Raw genomic sequence first — 17,500 nt, 5'->3', positions numbered from 1 at the left:
AAGGGCGCAAATAAATAAGCTAAAAAAGAAGGACAACAGGTAGGTAGGTAAGTAGGTAGGTAGGTAAGAAGGAACGTAGGAAGGTAAGATCGTAGAAAATCACTAGCTATCTTAAATGCTAGCATGTAAACACAGCAAGTGTATGTGTATGGGGCGTTGTCTAGGGTGGGCTGGGGGGCCCTTCAGGCATCTTGTCTACAGGTCCTAGAATTGGTTGCTACACCCCTGGCCCCCAGTACTCAAGTACTTTAGTGTGGTTACTTGAGTACTTTAGTGTGGTTACGGGTCTGTCAGTACTCGAGTACTTTAGTGTGGTTACGGGTCTGTCAGTACTCGAGTACTTTAGTGTGGTTACGGGTCTGCCAGTACTCGAGTACTTTAGTGTGGTTAGGGGTCTGCCAGTATTCAAGTACTTTAGTGTGGTTACGGGTCTGCCAGTATTCGAGTACTTTAGTGTGGTTACGGGTCTGCCAGTACTCGAGTACTTTAGTGTGGTTACGGGTAAGCCAGTACTCGAGTGCTTTAGTGTGGTTACGGGTCTGCCAATACTCAAGTATTTAAGTGTGGTTACGGGTCTGCCAATACTCAAGTATTTAAGTGTGGTTACGGGTCTGCCAATACTCAAGTATTTAAGTGTGGTTACGGGTCTGCCAATACTCAAGTATTTAAGTGTGGTTACGGGTCTGCCAATACTCAAGTACTTAAGTGTGGTTACGGGTCTGCCCATATACTCGAGTGCTTTAGTGTGGTTAGACAAATACTTTAGTGTGGTTACAGGTCTGCCAGTACTTGAGTACTTTAGTGTGGTTACGGGACTGCCAGTACTCGAGTATTTAAGTGTGGTTACGGGTCTGCCAGTACTCGAGTACTTTAGTGTGGTTAAGGGTCTGCCAGTACTCGAGTACTTTAGTGTGGTTACAGGTCTGCCAGTACTCGAGTACTTTAGTGTGGTTACAGGTCTGCCAGTACTCGAGTACTTTAGTGTGGTTAAGGGTCTGCCAGTACTTGAGTACTTTAGTGTGGTTACTAAAACACCTTAGTGTGGTTACTGGTGTGCCAGTACTCGAGTACATTAGTGTGGTTACGGGTCTGCCAGTACTCAAGTACTTAAGTGTGGTTACGGGTCTGCCAGTACTCGAGTACATTAGTGTGGTTACGGGTCTGCCAGCACTCGAGTACTTTAGTGTGGTTACGGGTCTGCCAGTATTCAAGTACTTTAGTGTGGTTACGTGTCTGCCAGTATTCGAGTACTTTAGTGTGGTTACGGGTCTGCCAGTACTCGAGTACTTTATTGTGGTTACGGGTAAGCCAGTACTCAAGTGCTTTAGTGTGGTTACGGGTCTGCCAATACTCAAGTATTTAAGTGTGGTTACGGGTCTGCCAATACTCAAGTATTTAAGTGCGGTTACGGGTCTGCCAATACTCAAGTATTTAAGTGTGGTTACGGGTCTGCCAATACTCAAGTATTTAAGTGTGGTTACGGGTCTGCCAATACTCAAGTATTTAAGTGTGGTTACGGGTCTGCCAATACTCAAGTATTTAAGTGTGGTTACGGGTCTGCCAATACTCAAGTACTTAAGTGTGGTTACGGGTCTGCCCATATACTCGAGTGCTTTAGTGTGGTTAGACAAATACTTTAGTGTGGTTACAGGTCTGCCAGTACTTGAGTACTTTAGTGTGGTTACGGGACTGCCAGTACTCGAGTATTTAAGTGTGGTTACGGGTCTGCCAGTACTCGAGTACTTTAGTGTGGTTAAGGGTCTGCCAGTACTCGAGTACTTTAGTGTGGTTACAGGTCTGCCAGTACTCGAGTACTTTAGTGTGGTTAAGGGTCTGCCAGTACTTGAGTACTTTAGTGTGGTTACTAAAAAACCTTAGTGTGGTTACTGGTGTGCCAGTACTCGAGTACATTAGTGTGGTTACGGGTCTGCCAGTACTCAAGTACTTAAGTGTGGTTACGGGTCTGCCAGTACTCGAGTACATTAGTGTGGTTACGGGTCTGCCAGTACTCGAGTACTTTAGTGTGGTTACGGGTCTGCCAGTATTCAAGTACTTTAGTGTGGTTACGTGTCTGCCAGTATTCGAGTACTTTAGTGTGGTTACGGGTCTGCCAGTACTCGAGTACTTTATTGTGGTTACGGGTAAGCCAGTACTCAAGTGCTTTAGTGTGGTTACGGGTCTGCCAATACTCAAGTATTTAAGTGTGGTTACGGGTCTGCCAATACTCAAGTATTTAAGTGCGGTTACGGGTCTGCCAATACTCAAGTATTTAAGTGCGGTTACGGGTCTGCCAATACTCAAGTACTTACGTGTAGTTACGGGTCTGCCCATACTCGAGTGCTTTAGTGTGGTTAGACGAATACTTTAGTGTGGTTACAGGTCTGCCAGTACTTGAGTACTTGGGTACTTTAGTGTGGTTACGGGACTGCCAGTACTCGAGTACATTAGTGTGGTCACGACGCTGCCAGTACTCGAGTATTTAAGTGTGGTTACGGGTCTGCCAGTACTCGAGTACTTTAGTGTGGTTACAGGTCTGCCAGTACTCGAGTACTTTAGTGTGGTTAAGGGTCTGCCAGTACTTGAGTACTTTAGTGTGGTTACTAAAATACCTTAGTGTGGTTACTGGTGTGCCAGTACTCAAGTACTTAAGTGTGGTTACGGGTCTGCCAGTACTCGAGTACTTAAGTATGGTTAAAGGTCTACCAGTACTCGAGTACTGTAGTGTGGTTACTCGAGTACTTTACTGTGGTTACAGGTCTGCCAGTACTCGAGTACTTTAGTGTGGTTACGGGTCTGCCAGTACTTGAGTACATTAGTGTGGTTAGTCGAATACTTTAGTGTGGTTATGGGTTTGCCAGTACTCAAGTACATTAGTGTGGTTACGGGTCTGCCAGTACTCGAGTACATTAGTGTGGTTACGGGTCTGCCAGTGTTCGAGTACTTTAGTAATGTCACGGGTCTGCCAGTACTCGAGTACTTTAGTGTGGTCACGGGTCTGCCAGTACTCAAGTACTTTAGTGTGGTCACGGGGCTGCCAGTACTTGAGTACTTCAGTGTGGTTACGGCTCTGCCAGTGTTAGATTCTTTTAGTGTGGTTACGGGTCTGCCAGTACTTGAGTACTTAAGTGTGGTTACGGGTCTGCCAGTACTTGAGTACGTTAGTGTAGTTACGGGTCTGCCAGTACTCAAGTACTTTAGTGTGGTTAGTCGAATACTTAAGTGTGGTTACGGGTTTGCCAGGACTTGAGTACTTTAATGTGGTTAGTCGAATACTTAAGTGTGGTTACGGGTCTGCCAGTAAACGGGTACTTAAGTGTCGTTACAGGTCTGCCGGTACTCGGGTACTTAAGTGTGGTTACGGGTCTGCCAGTACTCGAGTGCTTTAGTGTGGTTACGGGTCTGCCAGTACTCGAGTACTTAAGTGTGGTTAGTTGAATACTTAAGTGTGGTTACGGGACTGCCAGTACTCAAGTACATTAGTGTGGTCACGGCGCTGCCAGTACTCCAGTACTTTAGTGTGGTTACAGGTCTGCCAGTAAACTGGTACTTAAGTGTGGTTACAGGTCTGCCGGTATACGGGTACTTAAGTCTGCTTACGGGTCTGCCAGTACTCGAGTGCTTTAGTGTGGTTACGGGTCTGCCAGTATTCGAGTGCTTTAGTGTGGTTTCAGGTCTGCCGGTACTCGGGTACTTAAGTGTGGTTACGGGTCTGCCAGTGTTAGATTCTTTTAGTGTGGTTACGGGTCTGCCAGTACTCGAGTACTTTAGTGTGGTTACTGGTCTGCCAGTACTCGAGTGCTTTAGTGTGGTTTCAGGTCTGCCGGTACTCGGGTACTTAAGTGTGGTTACGGGTCTGCCAGTGTTAGATTCTTTTAGTGTGGTTACGGGTCTGCCAGTACTCGAGTACTTAAGTGTGGTTACGGGTGTGCCAGTACTCGAGTACTTTAGTGTGGTTCCGGAGCGCAGTGACGGTGTGGCAATGGCGTGACAAGAACAGAGGAACTCACAGAGGGGGGTGGGGACTGCCTGGCGGTCAAGGGGAGGCTCTCATAGCCAGGGTTGCCATTGGAGGAAACGTTTGGAGTCCTGCGTAGAGACAGAGAGAGAAGGTGGGGGGCCAGGAGGAGGGGCGGAGGACACACAGAGACGTGGTGACGTGGTGCAGGAGTCCAGGACGGGTACACAACAGGGAAGGAGGAGAATAAGCGATTAGAGATCAGGAAGTATCACTACAGACGCATCATGTGGAAAGGTGGCGCTCGCGCAGTGCTTCTCGAATAGTGTGTGTGGGGGGGCGTGAGAGGCAATATCTTGACACATACAGATAAAATTCACTCCGGGGGGGCGTGAGAGGCAATAGCGTAATAGCATCTTTAGTGTTAGTTAATAATTATTTTATCACATACATATTAAAAAAATAATACTTTTAACTTCGGGGGGTGGGGTGGAAAAAAATATGTCCCCTGGGGGGGGGGCGTGACGTAAAATAATTAGGTAGCACTGCGTTAGCGTCACTCCATTAGGTACACCTGCGCCATGGAATGAGAGACAAAGAACTCTGCCTTCAACGGCGCCAACGATCGCTGGTATCAGTGTGACGATACTGCCACGAATGTGGATGATATCGATCTCTTTGGACTGTGCAGCTGTGTCTAATGGAACAAGACACACCATGTTGGGGGGGGGGGCGTGAGAGGCAATAGTGTAATATTTTGACAGATAGATAAGTATTTAGTTTAGGGGAGGAGCAAGTTCCAAAGAGTCCTTTTAATGCAGTTCTTCTTAAAAAGTGGGCCACAGCCCCCTGTGGCGGGCGAGGGGGGCGTGAGAGGCAATAGTGTAATATTTTGACAGATAAATAAGTATTTAGTTTAGGGGGGGCAAGTTCCAAAGAGTCCTTTTAATGCAGTTTTTGTTAAAAAGTGGGCCACAGCCCCCTGTGGCGGGCAAGGGGGGCGTGAGAGGCAATAGTGTAATATTTTGACAGATAAATAAGTATTTAGTTTAGGGGTGGAGCAAGTTCCAAAGAGTCCTTTTGGGGCGGTATAGCTCGGTTGGTAGAGCGGCCGTGCCAGCAACTTGAGGGTTGCAGGTTCGATCCCCGCTTCCGCCATCCTAGTCACTGCCGTTGTGTCCTTGGGCAAGACACTTTACCCACCTGCTCCCAGTGCCACCCACACTGGTTTGAATGTAACTTAGATATTGGGTTTCACTATGTAAAGCGCTTTGAGTCACTTGAGAAAAAGCGCTATATAAATGTAATTCACTTCACTTCACTTCACTTTTAATGCAGTTCTTCTTAAAAAGTGGGCCACAGCCCCCTGTGGTGGGCGAGGGGGCCGTGAGAGGCAATAGTGTAATATTTTGACGGGTTAATAAGTATTTAGTTTAGGGGGGGGGGGCAAGTTCCAAAGAGTCCTTTTAATGCAGTTCTTCTTGTGGCGGGCAGGGGGGCGTGAGAGGCAATAGTGTAATATTTTGACAGATAAATAAGTATTTAGTTTAAGGGGGGGAGCAAGTTCCAAAGAGTCCTTTTAATGCAGTTCTTCTTAAAAAGTGGGCCACAGCCCCCTGTGGCGGGCGAGGGGGCCGTGAGAGGCAATAGTGTAATATTTTGACAGATAAATAAGTATTTAGTTTAGGGGGGGAGCAAGTTCCAAAGAGTCCTTTTAATGCAGTTCTTCTTAAAAAGTGGGCCACAGCCCCCTGTGGCGGGCAAGGGGGGTGTGAGAGGCAATAGTGTAATATTTTGACAGATAAATAAGTATTTAGTTTAGGGGTGGAGCAAGTTCCAAAGAGTCCTTTTAATGCAGTTCTTCTTAAAAAGTGGGCCACAGCCCCCTGTGGTGGGCGAGGGGGCCGTGAGAGGCAATAGTGTAATATTTTGACGGGTAAATAAGTATTTAGTTTAGGGGGGGGGGCAAGTTCCAAAGAGTCCTTTTAATGCAGTTCTTCTTGTGGCGGGCAGGGGGGCGTGATAGGCAATAGTGTAATATTTTGACAGATGAATAAGTATTTAGTTTTAGGGGGGGGCAAGTTCCAAATAGTCCTTTTAATGCAGTTCTTCTTAAAAAGTGGGCCACAGCCCCCTGTGGCGGGCAGGGGGGCGTGAGAGGCAATAGTGTAATATTTTGACAGATAAATAAGTATTTAGTTTAGGGGGGGGGGCAAGTTCCAAATAGTCCTTTTAATGCAGTTCTTCTTAAAAAGTGGGCCACAGCCCCCTGTGGCGGGCCGGGGGGCGTGAGAGGCAATAGTGTATTATTTTGACAGATAAATAAGTATTTAGTTTAGGGGGGGGAGCAAGTTCCAAATAGTCCTTTTAATGCAGTTCTTCTTAAAAAGTGGGCCACACCCCCCTGTGGCGGGCGAGGGGGGCGTGAGAGGCATTAGAGTAATATCGTATATCTCGTCACATACAGATAACATTCACTCAGGGGGGGGGAATTAAACAATTATTTGCCGTAGAAAAATGTAAGGTGTTGGGGTAAGGAGATGAGAGGCAAGACGCATGATGTCAAAAGGTGGCGTCAAGAAAGGAGGAGCGTGAGAGGCAGTCGCGTAAAATTTTGACACATACAGGTTAAATATTCGGTTGGGGGGTCGTCAAAAACGCATTTCCAGTACAAAAATTCAACTGAACAAGTTTCAGAGAGTCCGTTCAGATCTTCTTAAATAGTGGGATAGGCCCCCCATGATATATGTGTGTGGGGGTGGGGGGTGAGAGGCAATAGCGCAATATCGTATATCTTGACACATACCAATAACATTCTCTCCGGGGGGGTATGAAAAAAATATTTCCTGTAGAAAAATGTACAGTGTTGGGGTAAGGGGGGCGTTAGAGGCAAGACACATCATGTCAAGGGAGGGGGGGAGGGGGAGGACGGGGACGGGGACGCGAGATATGGTATATCTTGACACATACAGATAACATTCACTCGAAGGGGAAAAAAAGTTACTTTAAAATATGTTTTTTTGCAATAAAAGCTTAAGTTCCAAACACCCCCTGGCGTAAGGTGTTGGTGTAGGGGGGGCGTGGGAGGCAATAGCATAATAGCCTCTTTAGTATCAATAAGTGTGAGCAAGTTCCAAACAGCACCTTAATGGGTGGACCCCTTGTGTGTGGGTGGGGGGTAATGAGGCGTTGGAGAAAGGGGGGCGTGAGAGGCGATAGCGTAATAGCATCTTTAGTGTCAATAAGTGTGAGCAAGTTCCAAACAGCCCCTTTAAGGCAGTGCTCTTTAAATAGTGGGGAGGGCCACCCTATAGGTGTAAGAGGGGGCGTGAGAGGCAATAGCGTAATAGCATCTTTAGTGTAAGTAAGTGTGAGCAAGTTCCAAAAAGCACCTTTAAGACAGTGCCCTTAATTAGTACCCCCCCCCCCCCCACCCCCCATCGCCCCCGTGGGTGGTGGGGGCATAAAGTGTTGGTGTAAGGGGGGTGTGAGAGGTAATAGCATCTTTAGTGTTAGTAACTATGAGCAAGTTCCAAACAGCACCTTTAAGGCAGAGCTCTTTAAGTAATTGGGTGGACCCTCTGTGGGTGGGCGGGGGGGATAATGAGGCGTTGGAGAAAGAGAGGCGTGAGAGGTGATAGCATAATAGCATCTTTAGTGTAAGTAAGTGTGAGGAAGTTCCAAACAGCCTCTTTAAGGCAGTGCCCTTTAATTAGTGGGGTGGACCCCCTGTGGGTGGGGGGGGGGGGGTGGGGGGGGTAAGGGGTTGGTTTAAGGGGGGGGCGTGAGAGGAATATTTTGTAATAGCATCTGTAGTGTAAGTAAGTGTGAGGAAGTTCCAAACAGCCCCTTTAAGGCAGTGCTCTTTAAAATAGTGGTGAGGCCCCCCTGTGAGTGGGGTAGTGTACGGTGTTGGTGTAAGAGGGTGCGTGAGAGGCAATAGCGTAATAGCATCTTTAGTGTAAGTAAGTGTGAGGAAGTTCCAAACAGCCCCTTTAAGGCAGAGCTCTTTAAAAAGTGGGGTGGACCCCTGTGGGTGGGTGGGGGGTATGATGAAGCGTTGGGGAAAGGGGGGTGTGAGAGACAATAGCATAATAGCCTCTTTAGTGTAAGTAAGTGTGAGGAAGTTCTAAACAGCCCCTTTAAGGCAGAGCTCTTTAAATAGTGGTGAGGCCCCCCTATGAGTGGGGAGGCGTACGGTGTTGGTGTAAGGGGGAGCGTGAGAGGCAATAGCGTAATAGCATCTTTAGTGTAAGTAAGTGTGAGGAAGTTCCAAACAGCCCCTTTAAGGCAGAGCTCTTTAAAAAGTGGGGTGGACCCCTGTGGGTGGGTGGGGGGTATGATGAAGCGTTGGGGAAAGGGGGGTGTGAGAGACCATAGCATAATAGCCTCTTTAGTGTAAGTAAGTGTGAGGAAGTTCTAAACAGCCCCTTTAAGGCAGAGCTCTTTAAATAGTGGGGTGGACCCCCTGTGGGTGGGTGGGGGGAATAATGAAGCGTTGGGGAAAGGGGGGCGTGAGAGACAATAGCGTAATAGCATCTTTAGTGTAAGTAAGTGTGAGGAAGTTCTAAACAGCCCCTTTAAGGCAGAGCTCTTTAAATAGTGGGGTGGACCCCCTGTGGGTGGGTTGTGGGTATAATGAAGCGTTGGGGAATGGGGGGCGTGAGAGGAATATTTTGTAATAGCATCTGTAGTGTAAGTAAGTGTGAGGAAGTTCCAAACAGCTCCTTTAAGGCAGAGCTCTTTAAATAGTGGTGAGGCCCCCCTATGAGTGGGGAGGCGTACGGTGTTGGTGTAAGGGGGAGCGTGAGAGGCAATAGCGTAATAGCCTCTTTTGTGTAAGTAAATGTGAGGAAGTTCGAGAGAGCCCCTTTAAGGCAGAGCTCTTTAAATAGTCGGGTGGACCCCTGTGGGTGATTGGGGAGTAATGAGGCGTTGGAGAAAGGGGGGCGTGAGAGGCAATAGCGTAATAGCCTCTTTAGTGTAAGTAAGTGTGAGGAAGTTCTAAACAGCCCCTTTAAGGCAGAGCTCTTTAAATAGTGGGGTGGACCCCCTGTGGGTGGGTGGGGGGAATAATGAAGCGTTGGGGAAAGGGGGGCGTGAGAGACAATAGCGTAATAGCATCTTTAGTGTAAGTAAGTGTGAGGAAGTTCTAAACAGCCCCTTTAAGGCAGAGCTCTTTAAATAGTGGGGTGGACCCCCTGTGGGTGGGTTGTGGGTATAATGAAGCGTTGGGGAATGGGGGGCGTGAGAGGAATATTTTGTAATAGCATCTGTAGTGTAAGTAAGTGTGAGGAAGTTCCAAACAGCTCCTTTAAGGCAGAGCTCTTTAAATAGTGGTGAGGCCCCTCTGTAGGTGGGGGGGTAAGGTGTTGGTGTAAGGGGGGGCGTGAGAGGCAATAGCGTAATAGCATCTTTTGTGTAAGTAAGTGTGAGGAAGTTCCAAACAGCCCCTTTAAGGCAGACCTCTTTAAATGGTGGGGCGGGCCTGCCCTGTGGGTGTGGGGGCATAAGGTAATTCGTGTAAGGGGGGTGTGAGAGGCAATAATTTAATAGCATCTGTAGTGTAACTAAGTGTGAGGAAGTTCGAGAGAGCCCCTTTAAGGCAGAGCTCTTTAAATAGTGGGGTGGACCCCCCTGGGTAGGTGGGGAGTAATGAGGCGTTGGAGAAAGGGGGGCGTGAGAGGCAATAGCGTAATAGCATCTTTAGTGTAAGTAAGTTTGAGGAAGTTCCAAACAGCCCCTGTAAGGCAGAGCTCTTTAAATAGTGGGGTGGACCCCTGTGGGTGGGTGGGGGGAATAATGAAGCGTTGGGGAAAGGGGGGCGTGAGAGACAAAAGCATAATAGCATCTGTAGTGTAAGTAAGTGTGAGGAAGTTCCAAACAGCCCCTTTAGGCAGAGCTCTCTAAATAGTGGAGCGGGCCCCCCCTGTGGGTGTGGGGGCGTAAGGTAATTGGTGTAAGGGGGGGTGTGAGAGGCAACAGCATGATTACTGTTACAACTATCTTGATGAAGTTTCGGGGGGACAAGGTAGCGTTGTTCCGAGCCGCCATGTTTGAAAAGGTGTGTCCTGAAAGAGCGGACAGACACGCAGACGGAGGAGACAGACAGACAGTTGTGTCCATGTTGACCTGTCTGTGTGTCTGTCTGTGTGCCAGCTAATGCCTTGCTCATGAGCACCGTGGCTGCAATGCTACTGACGGACACTGCATTAGGCACACCCCCCCCCCGCGTCACACATTGATTCCTGAGGCGATTATTGATGATCAATGACGGGGTGTGCCTAATGCTGTGTCCCCCTGGAGCGCTCTGTCTGTCTGTCTGCGTGTCTGTGTGTCTGTGTTACTCACGGGAGGGGCGGCGCGCTAGAAAAGGGGGGTGTCCACCCGGCCCCCGGGTAATTATAGAAGGGGGCCATGGCCCCGCGCTGGGAAGACCCCGAGGCCGTCTGTCTACGTGCCTGATGGGAGGTGAAGGGGTCCTCACTCTCGCTGTCCGAGTCCTCGTACTCGTCCGAATCGCTGACGAGAGAGAGAGAGATGGACGTGTGTCAGGATGGCGGCCGTCATCATCAGAATCGTAACCATAATCATAACCATAATCATAACTATAATCATAAGCATTTTCATAACCATAATCATAACTATACAATTATCACCATAATCACAACCATAATTGTAACCATAATTGTAACCATAATCATAACTATAATCATAACCATAATCATAACCATAATCATAACTATAACATTATAACCATAATCATAACTATAATCATAACCATAATCATACCCACAATCATAACCATAATCATAACTATAAAATTATAACCATAATCGTAACCATAATTGTAACCATAATCATAACTATAATCATAACCATAATCATACCCATAATCATAATTATAACATTATAACCATAATCATAACTATAATCATAACCATAATCACACCCACAATCATAACCATAATCATAACCATAAAATTATAACCATAATCGTAACCATAATTGTAACCATAATCATAACTATACAATTATAACCATAATCATAACTATAACCATAACCATAATCATACCCATAATCATAAACATAATCATAACTATAAAATTATAACCATAATCATAACCATATTCGTAACCATAATTGTAACCATAATCATAACCATAATCATACCCATAATCATAACCATAATCATAACTACAAAATGATAACCATAATCATAACTATAATCATAACCATAATCATACCCATAATCATAACTATACAATTATAACTATAATCATAACCATAATTGTAACCATAATCATAACTATAATCATACCCTTAATCATACCCATAATCATAATCATAACCATAATCATAACTATAAAATTATAACCTTAATCATACCCACAATCATAACCATAATCATAACTATAAAATTATAACCTTAATCATAACCATATTCGTAACCATAATTGTAACCATAATCCTAACTATAATCATAACCATAATTATACCCAAAATCTTAACCATAATCAATACATAATCCAAATCATAACCATAATTCTAACAATAACCAGAATAAGAATCATAACCATAACCATAGTCATAATCATAACTATAATCATAACCATAATCATAACTATAGTCATAACAAGAATCATAACCAAAACTATAATCATAACCACAATCATAACCACAGCCATAACAAGAATCATAACCAGAATCATATTAATAATCATAACCATAATTATATTAATAATCATAACTATAATCATAATCATAATCATACATTTATCAGGTGTCAATAAAGTCAACATGTCAAACTGGAGTCTTATTCTATTGGTCATTTCATGTATTAATTAAAACAATATTTCATGTATTCAATAAAACAATATTTCATGTATTTATTAAAACATTATTTCATGTATTCATTAAAGTAATATTTCATGTATTTATTCAAGTAATATATGTCATGTATTCATTGAAGTAATATTTCATGTATTCATTAAAGTAATATTTCATGTATTCATTAAAGTAATATTTCATGTATTTATTGAAGTAATATTTCATGTATTCATTAAAGTAAAGAGTCCAAAGTGTGGCCAGAAATAAAATCAAACAAAAAAGCATAAATAAAATAAAAAAACATAATGCAATGACAAAAGCTGAAATGTTGACTTCAATAACTAATATTAATAATAATAAAACATAAAATTGTAATATTGATGTTGACATCAATAACTAATATTAATAATAATACAAAATAAAATAATAATATTGATGTTGACATCAATTACTACTAATAATAATAATAACAAATAAAATAGTAATATTGATGTTGACATCAATAACTAATATTAATAATTATAAAACATAATATAGTAATATTGATGTTGACATCAATAATTAAAATTAATAATAATACAACAATAAAATAGTAATATTGATGTTGATATAAATAAGTAATATTAATAATAATAATAAATATAATAGTGATATTGATTTTGACATCAATAATTAATATTATTAATAATAAAATATATAACTAATATTCATGTTGATATCAATAACTAAAATTAATAATAATGCAACAATATAATATTGATATTGATAACTATAACACAAATAAATAATAATACAAATAAACATAAAATAGTAATACTGATGTTGACATCAATAACTAATATTAATAATAATACAAAATAAAATAGTAATTTTGATGTTGACATCAGTAATTAAAATTAATAATAATACAACAATAAAATAGTGATATTGATGTTGACATCTATAACTAATATCAATAATAATACAAAATATAATAGTAATATTGATGTTGACATCAATAATTAATATTATTAATAATAAAAAATATATTACTAATATTGATGTTGACATTAATAACTACAATTTATAATAATGCAACAATATAATATTGATATTGATATCTATAACTAAAATTAATAATAATAAAAATAAACATAAAATAGTAATATTGATGTTGACATCCATAACTAATATTAATAATTATAATAAATAAAATAGTAATATTGATGTTGACAGCAATAACTAATAATTATAAAATAATAATAATAATAACAAATAAAATAGTAATATTGACATCAATAACTAATATTGATAATAAAATATATAATAGTAATATTGATGTTGACATCAATAACTAATATTAATAATAATAACAAATATAATAGTAATATTGATGTTGACATCAATAATTAATATTATTAATAATAAAAAATATATTACTAATATTGATGTTGACATCAATAACTAAAATTAATAATAATGCAACAATATAATATTGATATTTATATCTATAACTAAAATTAATAATAATAAAAATAAATATAAAATAGTAATATTGATGTTGACATCAATAACTAATATTAATATAATAAAACATAAAATAGTGATATTGATGTTGATATCAATAATTAATATTAATAATAAATAAATAAAATAGCAATATTGACGTTGACATCAATAACCAATAAAAATAATAATAAAAATTAAATTGTAATATTAACATCAATAACTAATATTGATAATAATAAAAAATATAATAGTAATATTGATGTTGACATCAATAACTAATATTAATAATAATACAAAATATAATAGTAATATTGATATTGATATCAATAATTACAATTAATAATACAAAATATAATAGTAATATTGATGTTGATATCAATAACTACAATTAATAATAATAAAAAATATTGCAATGAAACAAATGAACTCAAATAAAACATTTATTGGTTTGACTGCCTTACTTTACACAAAAATAATTCCCTGATAAAATCCTAACCATCATCACGACTACTTCTAGAAAATGATGTATTTTTATTTTGTCCTGGAAAAATTGCGGAAACCTTTGTAAAATATTCATTCCGAATGATTCTGGCGTCAAATAAAATAAGCGCTTTATTTTGAAATGTGACTTGGTTGTGGGCGCTGACCTGGGGAAGCTCCTCCAGGCGCCCGGCAGAGAGCAGAGGATGGCGGTGAAGGCGAGCGCCGACAGGAAGGAGTAGAGCGAGAGGTAGAGCAGGCCCTCCATGCCGTCGTAGCACAGGCCCTTCAGCGAGTCCGTGTAGTCCTGCAAGACCCGCCCGTTACCAAAAAAACCGCACCGCCTACGCGCCTCGGACTCTGTACCTTGTTGAGGCCTCGGCAGTTGAGCAGCGCCACCAGCTGGTGGAAGTTGCCTTCTGTGCTGTTGAGGATCTGCTGGACGTCCCTGAGCGACTTCTGCACCAGAGAGAGGAGGAGGAGGAGGAGGAGGTGAGGGACAAACCAAAACAACAGTAGGTCGACTACAGCCGCGCTTCAACCCACCTCCGCTTTAGGGAACTGGGTGAGGGCGTTGCGCTCCAGACTGGACAGGTGGGTGTGGATGTTGGACAGCGCCCTCTGGGACTGTGTGAGGAGCTGCAGACCACAAGGATCAAAATAGTCCTTGGTCAGGTTCCAATAGTCATGACTGTGCATGAGATAGTCCTTGGTCAGGTTCCAATAGTCCTGACCGTGCATGAAATAGTCCTTGGTCAGGTTCCATTAGTCATGACCGTGCATGAGATAGTCCTTGGTCAGGTTCCATTAGTCATGACCGTGCATGAAATAGTCCTTGGTCAGGTTCCAGTAGTCATGACCGTGCATGAGATAGTCCTTGGTCAGGTTCCATTAGTCATGACCGTGCATGAAATAGTCCTTGGTCAGGTTCCAGTAGTCATGACCGTGCATGAGATAGTCCTTGGTCAGGTTCCAATAGTCCTGACCATGCATGAAATAGTCCTTGGTCAGGTTCCAGTAATCATGACCGTGCATGAGATAGTCCTTGGTCAGGTTCCATTAGTCATGACCGTGCATGAAATAGTCCTTGGTCAGGTTCCATTAGTCATGACCGTGCATGAGATAGTCCTTGGTCAGGTTCCATTAGTCATGACCGTGCATGAGATAGTCCTTGGTCAGGTTCCATTAGTCATGACCGTGCATGAGATAGTCCTTGGTCAGGTTCCATTAGTCATGACCGTGCATGAAATAGTCCTTGGTCAGGTTCCATAAGTCATGACCGTACATTAAATAGTCCTTTGTCAGGTTCCATTAGTCATGACCGTGCATGAAATAGTCCTTGGTCATGTTCCATTAGTCCTGACCATGCATGAAATAGTCCTTGGTCAGGTTCCAGTAGTCATGACCGTACACTAAATAGTCCTTGGTCAGGTTCCATTAGTCCTGACTGTGCATGAGATAGTCCTTGGTCAGGTTCCAATAGTCCTGACCGTGCATGAAATAGTCCTTGGTCAGGTTCCATTAGTCATGACCGTACATTAAATAGTCCTTGGTCAGGTTCCATTAGTCATGACTGTGCATGAGATAGTCCTTGGTCAGGTTCCAATAGTCATGACCATGCATGAAATAGTCCTTGGTCAGGTTCCAATAGTCATGACCATGCATGAAATAGTCCTTGGTCAGGTTCCATTAGTCATGACCGTGCATGAAATAGTCCTTGGTCAGGTTCCATTAGTCATGACCGTGCATGAGATAGTCCTTGGTCAGGTTCCAATAGTCATGACCTTGCATGAAATAGTCCTTGGTCAGGTTCCATTAGTCCTGATCGTGCATGAGATAGTCGTTGGTCAGGTTCCATTAGTCATGACCGTGCATGAGATAGTCCTTGGTCAGGTTCCAATTGTCATGACCTTGCATGAAATAGTCCTTGGTCAGGTTCCATTAGTCCTGACCGTGCATGAGATAGTCCTTGGTTAGGTTCCAATTGTCATGACCTTGCATGAAATAGTCCTTGGTCAGGTTCCAAAAGTCCTGACCGTGCATTAAATAGTCCTTGGTCAGGTTCCATTAGTCATGACCGTGCACGAGATAGTCCTTGGTTAGGTTCCATTAGTCATGACCGTGCATGAGATAGTCCTTGGTCAGGTTCCAATAGTCATGACCTTGCATGAAATAGTCCTTGGTCAGGTTCCATTAGTCATGACCGTGCATGAGATAGTCCTTGGTCAGGTTCCATTAGTCCTGACCGTGCATGAGATAGTCCTTGGTCAGGTTCCATTAGTCATGACCGTGCATGACATAGTCCTTGGTCAGGTTCCATTAGTCATGACCGTGCATGAGATAGTCCTTGGTCAGGTTCCATTAGTCATGACCGTGCATGAGATAGTCCTTGGTTAGGTTCCATTAGTCATGACCGTGCATGAAATAGTCCTTGGTCAGGTTCCATAAGTCATGACCGTACATTAAATAGTCCTTTGTCAGGTTCCATTAGTCATGACCGTGCATGAAATAGTCCTTGGTCATGTTCCATTAGTCCTGACCGTGCATGAAATAGTCCTTGGTCAGGTTCCATTAGTCATGACCGTGCATGAAATAGTCCTTGGTCAGGTTCCAGTAGTCATGACCGTACATTAAATAGTCCTTGGTCAGGTTCCATTAGTCCTGACTGTGCATGAGATAGTCCTTGGTCAGGTTCCAATAGTCCTGACCGTGCATGAAATAGTCCTTGGTCAGGTTCCATTAGTCCTGACCATGCATGAAATAGTCCTTGGTCAGGTTCCATTAGTCCTGACCGTGCATGAAATAGTCCTTGGTCAGGTTCCATTAGTCATGACCGTACATTAAATAGTCCTTGGTTAGGTTCCATTAGTCCTGACTGTGCATGAGATAGTCCTTGGTCAGGTTCCAATAGACCTGACCGTGCATGAAATAGTCCTTGGTCAGGTTACATTAGTCATGACCTTGCATGAAATAGTCCTTGGTCAGGTTCCATAAGTCATGACCGTACATTAAATAGTCCTTGGTCAGGTTCCATTAGTCATGACCGTGCATGAGATAGTCCTTGGTCAGGTTCCAATAGTCATGACCATGCATGAAATAGTCCTTGGTCAGGTTCCAATAGTCATGACCATGCATGAAATAGTCCTTGGTCAGGTTCCATTAGTCATGACCGTGCATGAGATAGTCCTTGGTCAGGTTCCAATAGTCATGACCTTGCATTAAATAGTCCTTGGTCAGGTTCCATTAGTCCTGACCGTGCATGAGATAGTCCTTGGTCAGGTTCCATTAGTCATGACCGTGCATGAGATAGTCCTTGGTCAGGTTCCAATTGTCATGACCTTGCATGAAATAGTCCTTGGTCAGGTTCCATTAGTCATGATCTTGCATGAAATAGTCCTTGGTCAGGTTCCATAAGTCATGACCGTACATTAAATAGTCCTTGGTCAGGTTCCATTAGTCCTGACCGTGCATGAGATAGTCCTTGGTTAAGTTCCAATTGTCATGACCTTGCATGAAATAGTCCTTGGTCAGGTTCCATTAGTCATGACCGTGCATGAAATAGTCTTTGGTCAGGTTCCATTAGTCATGACCGTGCATGAGATAGTCCTTGGTCAGGTTCCATTAGTCATGACCGGGCATGAGATAGTCCTTGGTCAGGTTCCAATAGTCATGACCTTGCATGAAATAGTCCTTGGTCAGGTTCCATTAGTCATGACCGTGCATGAGATAGTCCTTGGTCAGGTTCC

General features: G+C 42.6%; 1 protein-coding gene across 3 annotated transcripts in view; it reads right to left on the bottom strand.

Moving 5' to 3' along the window:
• ttyh1 (tweety family member 1) overlaps positions 1-17,500 on the bottom strand; it is a 68,064-nt gene that overhangs the window by 2,646 nt on the left and 47,918 nt on the right. Inside the window, exons 10-14 of one of the 3 annotated variants that reach the window (XM_062062515.1) lie at positions 14,301-14,393; positions 14,121-14,213; positions 13,922-14,061; positions 10,307-10,477; positions 4,008-4,086 (exon numbers count right to left, since the gene is read on the bottom strand). In XM_062062515.1, the coding sequence (XP_061918499.1) occupies positions 4,008-4,086; positions 10,307-10,477; positions 13,922-14,061; positions 14,121-14,213; positions 14,301-14,393 (576 nt within the window). The remainder of the gene's footprint in view (positions 1-4,007; positions 4,087-10,306; positions 10,478-13,921; positions 14,062-14,120; positions 14,214-14,300; positions 14,394-17,500) is intronic. The other 2 variants (XM_062062518.1, XM_062062517.1) reach the window with 2 other exon arrangements.

Source organism: Entelurus aequoreus, linkage group LG11 (genome assembly GCF_033978785.1).
Source record: "Entelurus aequoreus isolate RoL-2023_Sb linkage group LG11, RoL_Eaeq_v1.1, whole genome shotgun sequence".
NCBI lineage: Eukaryota > Metazoa > Chordata > Actinopteri > Syngnathiformes > Syngnathidae > Entelurus > Entelurus aequoreus.
Note: the sequence above shows the minus strand (reverse complement) of the source record. Positions and strands in the feature narration are given on the sequence as shown.